Source organism: Podarcis bocagei (genome assembly GCF_964188305.1).
Source record: "Podarcis bocagei genome assembly, chromosome: Z".
Lineage (NCBI taxonomy): Eukaryota > Metazoa > Chordata > Lepidosauria > Squamata > Lacertidae > Podarcis > Podarcis bocagei.
Genome location: NC_138140.1, coordinates 18409117 through 18426676, shown reverse-complemented (window position 1 = coordinate 18426676; position 17560 = coordinate 18409117). Strand labels below are relative to the sequence as shown.

Below are 17560 nucleotides of genomic sequence, written 5' to 3'. Positions count from 1 at the left end.
AACACCTCAGGTTACAAACACTTCGGTTTACAGATTCCGCTAACCCAGAAGTGGTACCCTGGTCTCATGAGACAGAGCGTTCCACCAGGCCGGAGCCAGTGTTGAGAAGGCCCTGGCTCTGGTTGAGTCTAATCTAACTTCCTTAGGGCCCGGGACCTCTAGGGTGTTGCTATATATGGACCTTAAGGTCCTCCATGGGGCATACCAGGAGAGGTGGTCCCGTAGGTACGAGGGTCCTGGGCTGTGAAGGGCTTTTTAGGTCAAAAGCAGCACCTTAAATCTGACCCTGTACTCCACCAGGAGCCACTGCAGCTAGAAAAGCACTGGGTGAATATGCTCCCCTGGCAGAGACCCCGTGAGGAGCCTCGCTGCAGCATTCTGCACCCGCTGGAGTTTCTGGGACAGCTTCAAGGGCAGCCCCGCGTAGAGCGATTTACAGTAGTCAAGCCTGGAGGTGACCGTTGCATGCATCATTGTGGCCAGGTCGGGGCGGGAAAGGTAAGGGACCAACTGCTTGATGTGGCGAAGGTGGAAAAAGAAAAGAAAGAAAGTGGTAAATGACTTCAGGATAGAGCAGATAAATCAAGGAAGTGAGCCAAGCTGCAAATTGTCATATTTAAGAACATAAGAAGAGCCTGTTGGATGAAGGCCAGTGGCCCATCTAGTCTGGCATCCTGTTCTCACAGACGCCAACAAGATGCCTGTGGGAAACCCACAATAAAAATCTGAGCACGGCAGCAACCTTCACATCTTGCAGCTTCCAGCAACTGGCATTCAGAAGCACTTCTGCCTTCAGCTGTGGAGGTAGAGCAAAGCCATTATGACTGGTAGCCATCAATAGCCCTCTCCTCCTTAAATTTGTCTAATTCCCTTTTAAAGTTGTTTAGATTTGTGGCATTCACTGCTTCCTGGAGAAGGGAGTTCCATTGCCAAACTACACGCTGTGTGAAGAAGGACTGTTTAAAATCTTTCCTGAATCTTTCAGCAGTGATGAAAACCATAAAGCTTTTTCTGTAGTGTTTTTTTCTTTTTCTTTTGGATAAGAGGGATTTTCTCCCTCCCCCCCCCCCCACCCATAGGAAGTAATGCTTTCATCTGGAAAATGCATTTGCGGCAATCAGAGCCTGTTAAGGGGCTCTAACCTTATTATCTTGAGAGGTGTAATCGCTTGTCCCTGTAGCAGCTCAGCAAGTCTAACATGGCCTGACGTGGACTCTCTGAACTGTGGCTAAAAGGTCAGTGGGCCGTCTGTCTTAAGCGTTTACCCCGAGGACTTTCCGCGTGGATATGCATTAGTCAAAGTTGGGAACGGACTGACTTCGGATTGCTTCTTCTTCTGGGTGTGTGGGTGTGTGAATATTTGTTGCCAAATTGGAGAAGAGGGAATGATTATTAAACCACCTCGAGAATTGTAGCTGTGGGAATGGGATGGGGGTGTGTGTCTCCTAACAACTCTCACCCACTATTCTTTGAGAGAAGATATGGCTGTATAAAGTGGCACATAGCGGCCTTACCCGTGAATTTCAGTGGGTCTACTCTGTGTAGGACTGATGTTGATCATAACCCCAAGTCTCTTACACACACATGCTGGGCAAATGATGGCAACTACTGTATAATAGTCTCATGGAGCAAAGGCAAGCTCAGGACCACAGACAGTTCCCATTGGGCCTTGATGGATGAGCCCCAGGAAATGTTGTCTCAACAAAGGGCCAGAGTCATCTAAAGCCAGGTTGAGGAACCTGTGCCGCTCCAGATGTTGCAAAACTCCAACTCCCATCATCCCTGACCATTTTTTATGTTGTTCAGCAGTGGAATGGTCTACCTTAGAAGGCAGTGGGCTCTTCTTCATTGGAAGCTTTTAAGCAGAGTTTGAATGGCTATCTGCCGGGAATTCTTGAGCTGTGAGTCCTGCATCGCAAGGGGTTGGACTAGATGACCCTTGGGTCCCTTCCAGCTCTGCAGTTCTATAATTCATTGGAGGTTTGTAAATAGAAGCTACATAGAGTCACCTGTCAGAGATGCTTCAGCTGTGAATCCTGCATTGCAGGAGGCTGAACTAGACAACTCTACGATTCTGGAGAGTCCTCAACAGTGGCAGCTACTCCATTTTTAGAAACAAAAACAAAACATAACAAAAAAAAACACACCAAAGATATATTAAACATTGTTGTTTTGATACCATGCAAAGTTTCAGGAAATTCAGCTATTACTCCTTTGAGAGTTATAAGTGACCAAGGTTAATGAGTTTTCCATTTAGTTGGCTATTACCCCTACAGGCCTCTGCATGTGCTTTCAAGGGACACCCGGGAGGTGTGGTTACAGGTACGATAGATGTGGTCCCTAGCATAAAAATACCTTAACAGCTTCCGCTATTGTACAGTGTGTGACTGGCAGCCAAGACTGGATTTTCCCTGCTGGACATCCGCTTTGCCCTTCGATGTGCAGAGGTCAAAGGAAGTCCTGTGTGGATGTGTGTTCCCAACACTGTGGGGGCTGTGAGTAGCCTGCAGGGCAGGGATGGGAAACCTCTAGAATGAGGTTCAAATGCACCTCCTGTGCCTCTCCAGCTACCTCAGACAGGTAGAGTGTTCTTTCTGATCCAGCAATGCTCTTCTTATGTTCTGCCTCCGCAGTCAGAGACCCCATGCTTCTGGGCTTCTGATTTGGGGCATTTGGTTGGCCACTGTTAGGACAGGAGGCTGGACTAGGCAGGCTACTGGCCTGATCCAGCAGCCTAGGCCTCTTCCTATGAGTGCCTATTGTGATAGCAGAACCTCCATGCCCTGGAGCAGTCTGCATCTGAGAATCAGACAGCAGCTGGAGATTTTAATAATAATAATAATAATAATAATAATAATAATAATAATAATAATAATAATTTATCTATCTATCTATCTATCTATCTATCTATCTATCTATCTATCTATTTATTTATACCCCGCCCATCTGGCTGGGTTTCCCCAGCCACTATGGGCGGCTTCCAACAAAACACTAAAATACAATAACCTATTAAACATTAAAAGCTTCCCTAAACAGGGCTGCCTTCAGATGTCTTCTAAAAGTTTGGTAGTTATTTTTCTCTTTGACTGCTGGTGGGAGGGTGTTTCACAGGGCGGGTGCCACTACTGAGAAGGCCCTCTGCCTGGTTCCCTGTAACTTGGCTTCTCAGAGTGAGGGAACCGCCAGAAGGCCCTCAGTGCTGGACCTCAGTGTCCTGGCAGAATGATGGAGGTGGAGACACTCCTTCAGGTATACTGGACCGAGGCCGTTTAGGGCTTTAAAGGTCAGCACCAACACTTTGAATTGTGCTTGGAAACTTACTGGGAGCCAGTGTAGGTCTTTCAAGACCGGTGTTATATGGTCTTGGCGGCCACTCCCTGTCACCAGTCTAGCTGCCGCATTCTGGATTAGTTGTAGTTTCCGGGTCACCTTCAAAGGTAGCCCCACATAGAGTGCATTGCAGTAGTCCAAGCGAGAGATAACTAGAGCATACACCACTCTGGCGAGACAGACTTGCTATTGCACTCATGTCCTGCTTACAGGCTTGCCCCTGTGGCATGTGGTTTGCCGCCGTGAGAACAAGATGCTGTGCTAGATGGGCTACAGGCCTGACCTGGCAGAGTCAGTCTTGTGTTCTTATCTCCCTCACGGCACATGGGTTGGGGAATGGCCCATTACTGGGGGGATCCATTGTAAACCTGGTAAAATCCTGCTGTCTTCTGTCTGTCTTGGACCAAAAAAAGAAAGAGGGGAAAAAAGGAAAGGGATAAGAGATAGATGGCGCTGCGTTAGCCTTGCGGTCCCCCATGGTTTTCCAAACACGTGTTACGGGGTAACAGGGGCAGTTAGGATTATGTGTTCAGCGATGACATGAAGTGGCCATGAATAATTGATCTGCTGTAAGTGGGTTGTCGTGTTTCAGGCGCCATATGCGGGCTGACATGGTATTTGTGGGGCAGGGTGCAGTGAGAGTGGGTAGGTGCTGCTCAGCTAAATAATTGATCTTTTTCGAAGCAGGCTGTAATTGTGGGCGGGGGGTGTGCAGTGATCTAGTGACACCCTGCTTTTTCCTGTGCTTGGAGCAGATCCCCTGTGTGGAGAAGGTTGCAGCTTTGGGGGCCTATTATTATTGTTAATTTATTTAACAGTAGAACAGTATAAATAATAATTAAAAAAACAGTTCAAATAACTCACAGTCATCAAAATGCGACGTGATAGAAGTTTATAAAATTATGCATGATATGGAGAAAGTGGGATAGAGGAATCTCCCCCCCACACACACACACCTGTAATGCTAGAATTTTCTGACGGTAATTGCTGTTTGCCAGTGGAACTGTCTCCCTCGGAAGGTGGTGGGCCCTCCTTCATTGGAGACTTATAAGCAGAGGTTGGATGGCCATCTGTCATGGATGCTTTAGCTGAGATTCCTGCATTGCAGGGCATTGGAGTCTATGACCCCCTTGGGGTCCCTTCCAGCTTTACAAATCTGCAGTTCTGACTCCATGAAAGGTGGTGATGGTGTTCTGCCAGGAGTGAAGACAGGCTGGTAAAGTTCGGATGCTTCTCTTAGGCTGACACTGGGATCATCTGCCCGACGTCTCCACTGAGCCCAGCGCTAAGGGGACCTGATGGTTAGGTGGAAAACTCTGTAGGTGGTGGCTTGGCCTCCTTCTGGGATTTCATGCTGGGAAGCACACGCCTGCGTCAGGGTGTCACATCCAATCTCACAGGGCTGAGTGTGCATTAGGGCATGCGATGCTTCTCCTACACAGCCTCCCCCCCACCATCGCCACATCCTAAGACCTGATAGGCCAGGTGCAGGCAGGAAAAAACCCTCACCCCTGGGTTCTACCACCCTGCTAACTTTTAATTAAAAACAGTTTAAAACAATTTGCAAACATAAAAACAAATTGAGTCCTAAAAAAAATAAATCTACATTTCAAGGTTTCAAAAGCCAGGGTGGAGAGGAACCCATTCCTAACCGTATCTACTCAGAAGTAGAAGGCAGCAATGGCCACAAACCTAGAATCATAGAATCATAGAGTTGGAAGAGACCACAAGGGCCATCGAGTCCAACCCCCTGCCAAGCAGAAACAAACTCTAAAAGAGGATTAGACAAATTCATGGAAGAGACAGTCATCAATGGCTACACTCTGCCTCAGTGGTCAGAGCCAATAAGATTTTTGGATACCAGCTGCTGGAAGCCACGTCTGCTTGTGGGTTTCCCAGAAGAGACATCTGGTTAACCACTGTGAGAATAAGATGCTGGACTAGATGGGCCACTGGCCTGATCCAGCAAGCAGACTCTTCTTATGTTCCGCTGCTGCTGCTTCTGCTGCTGCTTCTTCTTCTTCTTCTTCTTCTTCTTCTTCTTCTTCTTCTTCTTCTTCTTCTTCTTCTTCTTCTTCTTCTCCTTCTTCTTCTCCTTCTCCTTCTCCTTCTCCTTCTCCTTCTCCTTCTCCTTCTCCTTCTCCTTCTCCTTCTCCTTCTCCTCTCACTTGCCCATCACCCTAAGGTCCATGGGCTGTTTGCACCATTAAAACACAATATTAAAATCAGTTTGAAACAACTTACAATCACAAAAATAAGGTGGGTCCTAAAAATCTACACTTCACATCCTAAAAATCTACTCTTCAAGTGTCAAGAGTGAACGGGTGGGAGTAAGAAATCTAACAAATTGTAAAATTAAAAACGAGCAATAAAGAGCACCCGTTTTTGCCAGCGCTGCTTCTGAAGCTGCTTTGCACTTAGCTAAATGCTCTTTTCTCCTGCTGTCCTTTGACCAGATTTGCAGTGGTATGTGATGTGATAGGAAACCTTCCACAGTGTGTTGTCAGTCATTACTGACAGCAGTAATGTCTCCTGCCCAAAGCCATTTAGATGTCAGGGGCTCTTGGCCGCCTTGCCTGCTTTCCCAAGCAGCTTTCCTCAGGCCCCACACGCCGTCCTCACCCTCCTGGCTTTGCATGTGCAGATGGTTCTGGGATTAAATCTAATGCTATCTCCACTCTGCAAGGAGGGTGCTTTGAGTCTGCTGTTTCTGCTGATGTTTATTCTCCCGAATCCATCTTTCCTTTGGAAGGGCCTGTTAGGGTTGTTTAGAGAGAAAAAAACCATAATCATGTTAGAGAAAGTTGAAATTCTTTAATTAGGAATATAGAAACTGCCTTAGGAGCATAGGATACTGCCTTCTACTGAATCAGACCACTGGTCCACTTGGGTCAGTATTGCCTACACTGACAGGCAGCAGTGCTCCATGGTTTCAGATTGGAGTATTTCCAAATCCTACCTGGCAATGCTGAGTATTGAACCTGGAACTTGCCAAGCAGATGCTTTGCCACTGAGCTAAGACCCTTTCCCAATTAAAAATGCTGCGGCTGCGAGGATAGCCGTGTGGGGTACTATTATATTTCTGCCCTGAGCCATATTATTGACTGCTGGGAGAATGGGGAAACTGGGTTGACCCAATGCAGGTACAACTAGATATGCAACTAGACCAGTGTTTCCCAAACTTTTTTGGGCAACGGCACACCTGTTTACTGAAAAAAAATCTCGCGGCACACCACCATTAAAGCCCCGCCCCGTGACGTCAGCGCGCAGCGTCACGCCGGGAGGGACGCACGAAAGTGAAAGTTTTTTCCCTCCCCCCTCAGTCCCTCGCTCGGAATTCAGCTCGTTTGGGGCATCGCTCCGGCTGCTCCCTCTCCCGCCGCGCAGGAGCGATGCCTCTCTCTGGCTCTCCCTCCGCACAGGCTGAGGGAGGGAGGGAGGTGCGCGTGTGACCCGTCTCTGCTGGGAGACCAAACCCAGCGAGGCAGAGTCGCGCGGAGGCGCCCAGGCAGCGCTGCCGGCTGCGAGGAGGAGCGCCAGGCAGCAGCAGGAGGCGCGGCCTCTCCTCGCCGCCGCCGCCCCGCCTCTCGCCGCCCGACTCGCCCGCCTCCCTCCAGGCATCTCGCGGCACACCAGCCGATGTCTCACGGCACACTCGTGTGCCGCGGAACACCGGTTGGGAAACACTGAACTAGACCAGCCTCCTGCAACCCAGTGCCTTCTTGGTGCATTGAGCTACAACGAGCTCCCACCAGTCTCAGCCAGCACAGCTCTGTCTGGCCCAGCCTAAGCAGAACCCAGATTTTGCTCTTATGTCCCAAACCAGAGCTGCCTTATCACTTAATACAAGGATGGTATCCTCTTGTACTATACTTATTGTTCATGGTGGCAGAATCAAGCTGCTGAGATCTGCTGCCTGCCCCCATACCCACAATCAGGTTAACACACATGCCCTCCTCTTCAAAGAGTTGTTAGAGTCACAGAATCATAGAATTGTAGTGTTGAAAGGTGTCCCCAAGGGCCATCCAGTCCAATCACCTGCAATGCAGGAATCTCTACTAGAGAATGACCACAAAATCTCTACTACAGATGACCACAAAACCTATGCTTAGAAACCTTCAAGGAAGGAGAGTCCACCACCTTCCGTGGCAGTTGGTTCCACTGTTGAACAGCTCTTGCCACCAGAAAGTTATTCCTGATGCTTCGTCACAATCTCCTTTCTTGTCTATTGAATCAATTGGTTTGGGATCTGCCCTCTGGAGCAGCAGAAAAAAGCTTTCCCCATATCTGTGCAAAAGGGATCAGTTTCTTAGTTATTCATTTGTTTTTAGTGCTTGGGGAGAAAAAAAGAGGTGGGTTATATTTTGCTTTTTTGTTTTGGTTTCCTAATAACCTTTCAGTTACACCAAACGGCTTCTGAACTGTTATTTCAGTGTCATGGGGCCTCTGAGCGTAGGGCTGAATTGAGGCGTATGAATAAGTCATGGTTCCTTTACCTTCCAACTTTTATCCTTTCCTGAGGACTGCTGTGCGCTGAGCTGTCAGCTGACCCGTTGCTTCCTCCAGCTGGATTGAACCACCGCCAACTAAGAGGTCTTAGATGCCCTCCTGATCCCCTGCTGGTGGCCTGAAATATTAATTGGGTGTGATCTCTGCCACACTATTCCACATTTTCAGTCTTGTTGGAGCTAGTGGAGGGGAGAAAAGAAAATCCCAGGGAATTTTTTCATCCAAGGATGAAATTTGCCTTTATTGCATAGGAACATGGAAAGCTCCTTTACACTGTGCCAGATTGTTGGGTTCTATCTAGCTCAGTATTGTCTACCCTGACTGGCAGCTGCTCTCCAGGGTTTCAGGCAGGAGACTCTTTCCCAGCCGTGGCTGGATTTGCTCTTGGGGGTTGAACTCAGGACCTTCTGCATGCAAAGCAGATGCTTCACCACTGAGGTGCAACCCTTCCTTTGGCAAGATTCTAGTCCTCACGGTTTGGGCTAATTTAAACAGGCACACAGGATGCTGACTGAGTCAGGTCATTGGTACTGCACACACTGACTGACAGTGCCTCTCCATGGTCTCATGCAGGGAGTCTTTCCCAAACCCATTAGGGGTTGAACCTGCTTCCTTCTGCACTAATTCATGGCATTGAAAATGTAAGGTCCTTGACAATAACAGTGTGATAGTTTAATACTTTTAAACAGCAATAATAAATACCATAGTAAAGGTAAAGGTACCCCTGACCGTTAGGTCCAGTCGTGGCCGACTCTGGGGTTGTGGCGCTCATCTCGCTTTACTGGCTGAGGGAGCCGGCGTACAGCTTCCGGGTCATGTGGCCAGCATGACTAAGCCACTTCTGGCAAACCAGAGCAGGGCACAGAAACGTCGTTTACCTTTCCGCCGGAGGGGTACCTATTTATCTACTTGCACTTTGACGTGCTTTTGAACTGCTGGGTGGGCAGGAGCTGGGACCGAGCAACTGGAGCTCACCCCGTCGCAGGGATTCGAACCGCCGACCTTCTGATCGGCAAGTCCTAGGCTCTGTGGTTTAACCCACAGCGCCACCCGCGTCGCAGTCACCAACCTAGATAGCTTTAAAAGAGGATTAGACAAATTCATTGAGATGAGGGCTTTTGATGGCTGCTAGGTAAAGGTACCCCTAGGCTCTGTGGTTTAGACCACAGCACCACCTGTGTCCCTTAATAAATACCATACTGCCCCTAAAAACTAGGTAAGATTCTAGTCCTCGTAGTTTTGCATTTCCCCAGGCAATAGATGATCTTAGAGAACAATACTAAGGCAGGCTATTTTTCTGGTCGCCAGTTATTACCTCGTTATTCTCATTCTCTGCTCCTCACCCCAGGGTAGGCTGAGCACTCCCCCCCCCCCCGCATCAAATGCAGTTCTTTGATGAGACAGGTAGTAAAATGGTCCTACAGACAGGCTCTCCTCTGTTTTTTAAACAGTAAAGGACAGTATTGGACTGGTATTGGACTGCCTCACAGGCTGTTGTGAGAACTGCTAAGGTATTGTACCCAAATACCCTTTGAACACTGACTTGTCTTCCCAAGGGATGCAGGAAAAGGTCACAACCTTGGGGGGAAAGTGCAGAATCTGGGTTTCTTGGAACTTTTTGTTTGTTTATATGTTTATCTTCAAAAACAGATTTCTAGCTCTCAAGACTGCAATGGTAGATTTGGTAGTATGTGAGTGTGCCTGCCAGAATCTCTAAAGCTTGGTCGATGGTTGGATAAGATGTTCAACGTTTAGGGGATGAAGAAGTGAGCTTGTTGTTGTTGTTGCTGCTGCTGTTGATGATGATGTTGTTTTATTTATATCCACCGTTTTTCTAGACCAGGACTCAAGGTGGCTTACATAAGTTAAAACAACACAGATAAAATACAGAAAGCTGAAAGATAATTGCTAAAAAGTAATCAAACTCTAATAGAATTAAAACAATATAAAAAACAAATCTATTAAAATATAGACAATAAAAAAACAGGTTTCAGTGAATTCCAGAACCTCTTGTTTCAGGTAACAGTAGCAGAAGCGATTATTCAGATTTGTCTTAATTTGAATTAATTTATGCAACAGCAGAATTCTGCTTTATGAGCCAGGATGCCTCCCTTGTGACCCTCACACAGCCACCGGAGGGTCGTCACCTTCTTCCTCCTCCGTGCCTGCCTGCAGCACGGGGTCAGTATGTGCGTGTGACTGTCTGTCATCATTTGGAACAGCCACGCCAAGTGTCAGGCATGCTCAGAGTCACAGGAGGGCAAGCTCATGGAAGGGCAAACCGAGGTTCCCCTTCCATAGGGCCTTGTATGTTTCTTCATGACAAATTTCTGCCTTGCATCTTTTGCCTCTGCTGAGAACTGGTTGTGCAAGCAGAAGATGTGGTTGACAGGGCTGCAAAACTGAATTGCTTAAAACACTTTTGCTTGAGTTGGAAGTGGGGGCTCATGGTTAAAGGCAGGAGACCTGTGCAAAAAAAGGTATGTACACCCACCCACCCACCCACCTGTCCTGGTTGATTCAAACTGAAGATGTTATGAAAAGTATTAAAATCAAGCAGGTAGGTGTGTGGGGTTTGGGGCCTTTTGCAGAACATAGGAAGAGCTGGATCAGGCCAGTAGCCCAGCATCCAGTACTCACAGTGGCCAACAGGATACCCCAATGGGAAGCCCAAAAACAGGAACTGAGTGCAACAGCATCATGCTCCCCACTTGTGATCACCAGCAACTGGCCTTTAGAGACTTGCTGCCTCCGGTGGTGGAGGTAGAATATAATTAGAGCCCTGCTGGATTAGGCTGAAGGCTTCTCATGATCCAGCATCTTGTCCTCACAGTGGCAACTGGATGCTCGATGGAAAACCTGCAAGCAGGACCTAGGCACAAGAGCAACAAAATTGATTTAAGTTTGGCTTCACTTTATTGGTTCAAGCAAGTATAAATTGGCTAGAGGTCTGCATGAAAACGAGAACCGCTCCAAAATTCTCTTCCCAATCTCTCCCTTGCATCTTTCCCTCCTTCTCTCTTGCATAAAACCAGACCCCCCTCCTCCCCTCCTCTGTGATTCCACACAGGCCCCTCATTTAAAAGGGCAGGACTACTGTCATCACGCCTAAATTTCGAGCAGTTTGGTTGAGATGATGTGGGCTGTGGCTGTACTTTGTGGCTGTGTCTCCCTAAGAGACAGACACCAGGGGAAGTCTCAGCAAAAAGCAGATGGGCTTGCCTCTGGCCTGTTACCTCTCTCCTTCTTCATTTTGTTTTGTTTTGTTTTTGTAGGTCAGATCATTGTTTTCCTTCTCCTTTCTGCTTGCTTGGTAAATTTAACTCTGTCCAAGAATCGATCTCTTCTCTTTAATAAGCCTGTCAGAAGGTCTGACCCTTTAACAAATGCTGAGTGACAGCTATGTCCATGTGGTGATGGCACTCTCGGGATGTAACAGAAGGGTTGGCTTTTCCCTTGTTATTTACAGGGAGTTGTGGAAAAGAACCCACAGTTCCCTGAAAGAAAGAAAGAGAGGAAGATTTACATCTCAAGCTATCCCTTGGATGTTATCTTCAAATACATACATACATAAATAGATCTATATATAATCTATCTGAATGGACAGGCCTGTGCAGCTCTTTTTAATTGCTTTCAACTGAACTGGCACTTATACAGGTGCAACATAATACCCATTCCTACACCCATAACTCAGTCCCTTCCAACTCTAAAATCCTGTGATTTAGTGTGGCAGTATCTACACATGGGAACTATCGGGCAGGCTTCTTTACTGTACTGTTTCCAGCATCTGCTAAAAGCATTTTGGGTTAGGCAAGACTACCTAGATATGTAGAATGCTGGTACATGTTTTAATCTTTTTAAAAAAGTTTTTTGCAGATTTTATTTTTAAAAAACATTTTGAAGAATTTTTACTGCTTTTGCTGATAATTTTGTTTTATTCTCTTTGTAAACTGCTTTGAAGTTTTGTTAAAAACCATCATACATTGTATAAATTTTATGAAATAAAAGTAAATAAAACATCCAGTACAGTCATTCCTGCACGGATCATGTTCGCAACCAGAGCGTCCACTGTATTAGCTCTATTCAGAGTAATTGTTAGCATCTGTCTGTCTTGAGAGACAATGGAGTGTGCCTCCAGGGGTGAGGTCAAACTCCTGCATTAGCAGCACTGAAGTGATTTCACGGGGTGGGGGCACAAGCCTGGGCATTGTGTGTGGAGGTCCTGGGCTGCCCAGACAACAAGGCCCCCCTCCCTCAGCCACACTGATGTAGTGCAAAGGAAAGCAGAGCAATACATTTGGCACCAGCTTGGCTGCAGAAATACAAGGCGCCATCTAACCGTTTTAGGGATTCTAATCCAGATTTGTGTGGGTTTAATCCTTAGCCTTTTCCTGAAGATATTCCACAAGGCAGCGGAGGTTTAGGATTAGAATTTTCCTTCTCTGAGATGGGCTCCCTTTGCAGGCTGATGAGCCCCATCTGCCCCTCATTTCCCTCTACAGGACATGCAGAAGCTGCCTTCTTGACTATTGGTCTGGTCTGCTTCGTCCACTGGAGCCTGTCTTCACATGCAGGGGAAGTCTTTAATTTACTAAGGGTTTGAGACCCACCTGGTTTAGCTGGCCAGTCAAAGTCATTTCCCAGGGTGTGGCTGCTGTCATATGCTGACAACTTTTAGGAGCCACAGGTGAGAACTGCATGCAGGGTGGAAACCAAAGGTGGACACACTACCCCAGAAGGAACATGACGTGTCCCGTCCACATCAGAGGAACTGCTCTCCCCTGACACTTCATACACCTTTATTCAGAGTAGACATCATCATCATATACTGTTTATATGCCGCCCATTTGACTGGCTTACCCCAGTCATTCTGGGAGGCTTCCAACAAATTAAAACACAGCAAGACATCACACATTAAAAACGTCCCCATACAGTGCTGCCTTCAGATGTCTTCAGTTTTTGCTTTAATGTGTGTGACTAATGCAGGTCCATCGGTTCTACTTAGAAAAGACCCATAGAAATGAATGAACCTACGTTAGTCATTTTGATGGTGGCTGCACTTGAGCAGGACTAATATTGGATGCAGCCCATTAACTCCAGTTAGGCACAGGAGTGGTAATGATGGGTCTAATGGTGAAGGCAGGCACAGGTGATCATTGAACAATTTCCCAGTCACAAAGACACAGAGCCCCTCTCACATTCCCCTTCCCCTATTGGCCAGGAAGGGGTCAATAAGGAGAACTCCTTTGCTTCCATGTCATCCCAAAGAGTCATAGAATTGTTGAGTTGGAAGGCATACCAAGGGTAATCTAGTCTAACCCAGCAGCGCATAGTTAAACTATGGAACTCACTCCCAGAGAAGTCATTGGTGACCACCGACTTGGATGACTTTAAAAGAGGATTGGACAAATTCAAGAAAAAGGAGGAGGCTACCAACAGCTACTAGCCATAATGGCTAGGCTCTGCTTCCACAGCTGGAGCAATGTTTCTGAATGCTTGTTGTTGGAAACCACATAAGGGGAGAGTGCTGCTCTTATGCTTGAATCCAGCTTGTGGCGAACCAGTTGGCCACTATGAGAATGAGATGCTGGACTAGATGGGCCCCCCTTTGGCCTGATCCAGCAGACACTTCTTATGTTCGTATGTTAACCCCGCTGCAATGAATTCCTGGTAGATGGCTATCAAAAGAACTCCAATGAAGGAGAGCCCACCACCTTCCGAGGGAGCCCATTCCACTGTTGAACAACTTGCAGTCAGAAAGTTCTTCCCAGTGTTTAGTCAGAGTCTCCTTTCTTCCTTTGGATCTATTGGTTTGGATTCTCCCCTCTGGAGCAGCAGAAAACAAGCCTGCTTCATCTTCCATGTGACAGCCCGTCAGATATTTGAAGATGTCTTCTCCCCTCCATGCTAAATATACCCATTTCCTTCAACCATTCATCATAAGGCTTAGTTGTGGAAGACTCCATCCCTGTCCACAGCTCCTCTCAGCATGTGTGAGAATCATGCCATCCTTGCCTAGCAAAATACCTCCTTTCGCTATATTCAGATTTTTAGTTTCAATTTGGGACATTTATTTATTTATTTATTTTATTTATTCAAAGCCTATTTTAAAAACGCCCTGCTCTTTTGCAGGAAAGAGCTCCCAGAGTGGCTTGCGAATCAATAAAAACAGCAACAGGGCTGCTTGCCCTCAGGCTTGCAGCCTTAACAAGACACAAAAGGAAGAAGAAGAAGCAGGAGGGCAGAGGAAAATAAGTGATCTACTAGTGAATAATCACTGTGGACTTCAAGCGGTGGGAGCGGGAGGGCGGGCGGTTATGCAATTGCATACTGTGTATGAATTACTAATGAAAAGGACAATGCAGCCATGTTTATTTATTGATTGTGAGTTTGTAAAACGCTGTTACCGTTATATGTACTGATTTATTTATTATTATTTTTTAAATGTGGTCTTTCTCATAAGGCAAAAAGAAAAGTTAATTAATGCTTCACTATGGCGGCTGCTTTGAAAGAGATGATCAGAAAGACAGTTTGAACTGCCCCTAGGTCCACTTAGCTTAGTTTTGCTGACACTGGCTGGCAGCAGTTCTGCAGGGTTTCAGGCAGGGAGATGCCGTTGGGAAATGAACCTGGGACTGCCCTCCCCTCCTAAGTTAATGCACTTAGCTTCATTAACTTCAATGGCTCTATTCTGAGTAAAACTTAGATGTAGTTCCTTGACGTAATCATTGTTTTTGTAGGTGAGCAACGGCTTTGCAATTATACCAAAATTAAATACATTCTTTTCTAGCAGGTGGGGAAACAGATCCTTAAATGCGACTCCCACCTGAGACTTTCTTGCACGACGATAACAGCCTTGTTACCTGACTCTAGAACTGCATCTGTCTCTAACACCCATCCTTGTCTCTCTTTCATTAGGTGATATCGGCAGTCTCCAGACTATCTCATCACAGCATCGCTCAAAACAAAGGAATTAGGTAAGGGGTTCCATTTTGCTTGAAGCTGCTGCATTTTCAAAATTGTTTCCTTAAATCTGCAGAACAGGTTTTCGTAAGTTTAATTGCTGACTTCTCTGTGAAGATGCGGATGGCGCTTTGGTCTAAACCACTGAGCCTTGGGCTTGCCGATGGGAAGGTTGGCGGTTCGAATCCCTGCGACGGGGTGAGCTCCCGTTGCTCGGTCCCTGCTCCTGCCAACCTAGCAGTTCAAAAGAATGTCAAAGTGCAAGTAGATAAATAGGTACCACTCGGGTGGGAAGGTAAACGGCGTTTCCGTGCGCTGCTCTGGTTCGCCAGAAGCAGCTTAGTCATGCTGGCCACATGACCCGGAAGCTGTACGCCAGCTCCCTCAGCCAATAAAGTGAGATGAGTGCTGCAACCCCAGAGTCAGTCACGACTGGATCTAATGGTCAGGGGTGCCTTTACCTGTGAAGATGGGGGAGGGGTTGCTTTGGTGTTGTGAAGCAGATTGGTGATTTTGGTATAGGTGGGACGTGGGTGGTGCTGTGGTCTAAACCACTCAGCCTCTTGGGCTTGCCGATCAGAAGATCGGTGGTTTGAATCCCCACAACTGGGTGAGCTCCCATTGCTCAGTTCCAGCTGTTGCCAACCTAGCAGTTCAAAAGCACACCAGTGCAAGTAGATAAATAGGTACCACTGTGGCGGGAAGGTAAACAGCGTTTCCGTGCGCTCTGGCTTCCATCACGTGTTCCGTTGCACCAGAAGCGGTTTAGTCATGCTGGCCACATGACCCAGAAAGCTGTCCGTGCACAAACACCAGCTCCCTTGGCCTGAAAGCGAGATGAGCGCTGCAACCCCATAGTCACCTTTGACTGGACTTAACCATCCAGGGCTCCTTTACCATTTACCTTTGTGTGTGTGTGTCAAAGTAATATAATCCCTCCACCAGAATTTCCCATTCTCTTGGAATACCAGTTGGTGGGGAGAGTTGCTATTACACTCAAGTCCTGCTTCTGGGCTTCTTCGCATTGGGGCATCTGCTTGGCCACTGTGAGAACAGGATGCTGGACCAGATGGGCCTGATCCAGCAGGACTTATATTATATTCTTCCTCCAGCAGGTACTGGAACCTCCAGATTTTTGCACCCCCTCACATCATTCTCATGGATGAGTAATCCCAGTTCCTCTTTCCTTGGCCAACAAATGCAACTTCCAGACATTTAAAAACCCTTTTCACACTTGATCCCTGGACAGCCAATTTTGGGGAGTGGAAAGTTTCTTTTGCAATCCCATGCAACAAAGATCTGGTCTTTGCAAACAATGCCTTTCATCCCAGGAACAAACACTCCCGCTGCCTTGTTGGATCAACTGCCAGAAGGGTTGGACGAAAACCCACCCACCCTCCTCCTCTCCTCACCCTTCCCTGCATTGCCTGCCTGCCCTGCACAAACCCAAGTGTGGCCTCCATTTATTCTAAACTTGGATCTTCAAAGGCTGGCTATCATTGCTGAAATAAATAAGCAATGCTTGGAGTCAGCTCAAGGAAGCGGCACAGGGCACAAGTCACCTTTAAGAAACCCCCATCCATTTTGGATTCCCTATTCTCTCAGTGTTTCTGATCATGGGATCTCACCCAATAGTTCATTGATTCATTCAACTTTTTGAAACCAGCCTTCTTAAAGTCCAGTGTGCATGTTCGACTACACTTAGCTTCCCTCTGTACCATGAAACCCAGGAGGAACTGATCACTTTCTCCCAAGGTTCTCAGTACTTCCACTTTGTCAGTCAGTTCCTCCCTGTTATTGAGGACCAGGTCCAATATAGATTATGGCCTTATTGCTTCTTCCACCTTCTGGAATTGTCAGCAAAGCTTTGGAGGAATTGGTTTGAGTTCCAACAGATATCTGGGTAATTGAAGTCTCCTTTTTGGATGTTTGGGAATCTGCTGTAGGATGGCATTACCCAAGTCCTCAGACTGGCTTAGGTATATATAGCAGACACCCACAGTAAGATCATTGGGGGGGTTTTCTCCTCCTCTCCTACAATTTTTACCCAAATACTCTCAGGTCCAGGTCCAGGATCTCTTTACAAGTGTACGCATCCTTTACATATAATGCTCCTACTCCTCCCTATTCCTTTTGAACAGGTTGAACCCCTCCATTTCTACATTCTAGTCATGTGTCTCATCCCACCAGGTCTCAGTAATGCCTACTAGGTCATATTTGCCATCCTGTATTAAGAGCTCAAATTCGTCATGCACCAACCCGATGCCTTTAGGAAACCTGCATGCAGGATTTCAGCACAAGAGTCCTCTCCCCTCCTGTGGTTTCCAGCAACTGGTATTCATAAGCATTGCTGCCTTGCCCTTCACGAATTTGTCTAATCCTCTTTTAAAACCAGCTAGATCCCACGGGCATCCTGTGAGGACAGGATGCTGGAATGGATGGGCCATAGGCCTGGTCCAGCAGGGCTCTTCTGATATTCTTAAAAACTCCTTATGTGCCCCTGAGAACAAGGCAGGAAAAAAAAACCTGGAAGCTTCTTTCTCAGTGGAAGAACACTTTCATGAAACCAGAAGGGAGATTTCAGCACAGAACTAGACCATAACGGCGAGATTTGGGCTAGGGTGCACAACATCCTCAATTTTCTGTATTGCTCTGTTTTAAAATTTAATATTTTGTAAATGCAATTACTTAAACCTCAGAGGATAGAATTGCTGTTCAGAGTTGTGCAGGTAGCGGCTGCCTATATATCTCATTGGGG

General features: G+C 46.9%; 1 protein-coding gene across 5 annotated transcripts in view; it reads left to right on the top strand.

Moving 5' to 3' along the window:
• Positions 1 to 17560, top strand: part of VAV2 (vav guanine nucleotide exchange factor 2) — a 158150-nt gene that overhangs the window by 89296 nt on the left and 51294 nt on the right. For all 5 annotated transcript variants that reach the window (XM_081178709.1, XM_081178706.1, XM_081178707.1 and 2 more), the window contains exon 3: positions 14758 to 14816. In XM_081178709.1, the coding sequence (XP_081034835.1) occupies positions 14758 to 14816 (59 nt within the window). The remainder of the gene's footprint in view (positions 1 to 14757; positions 14817 to 17560) is intronic.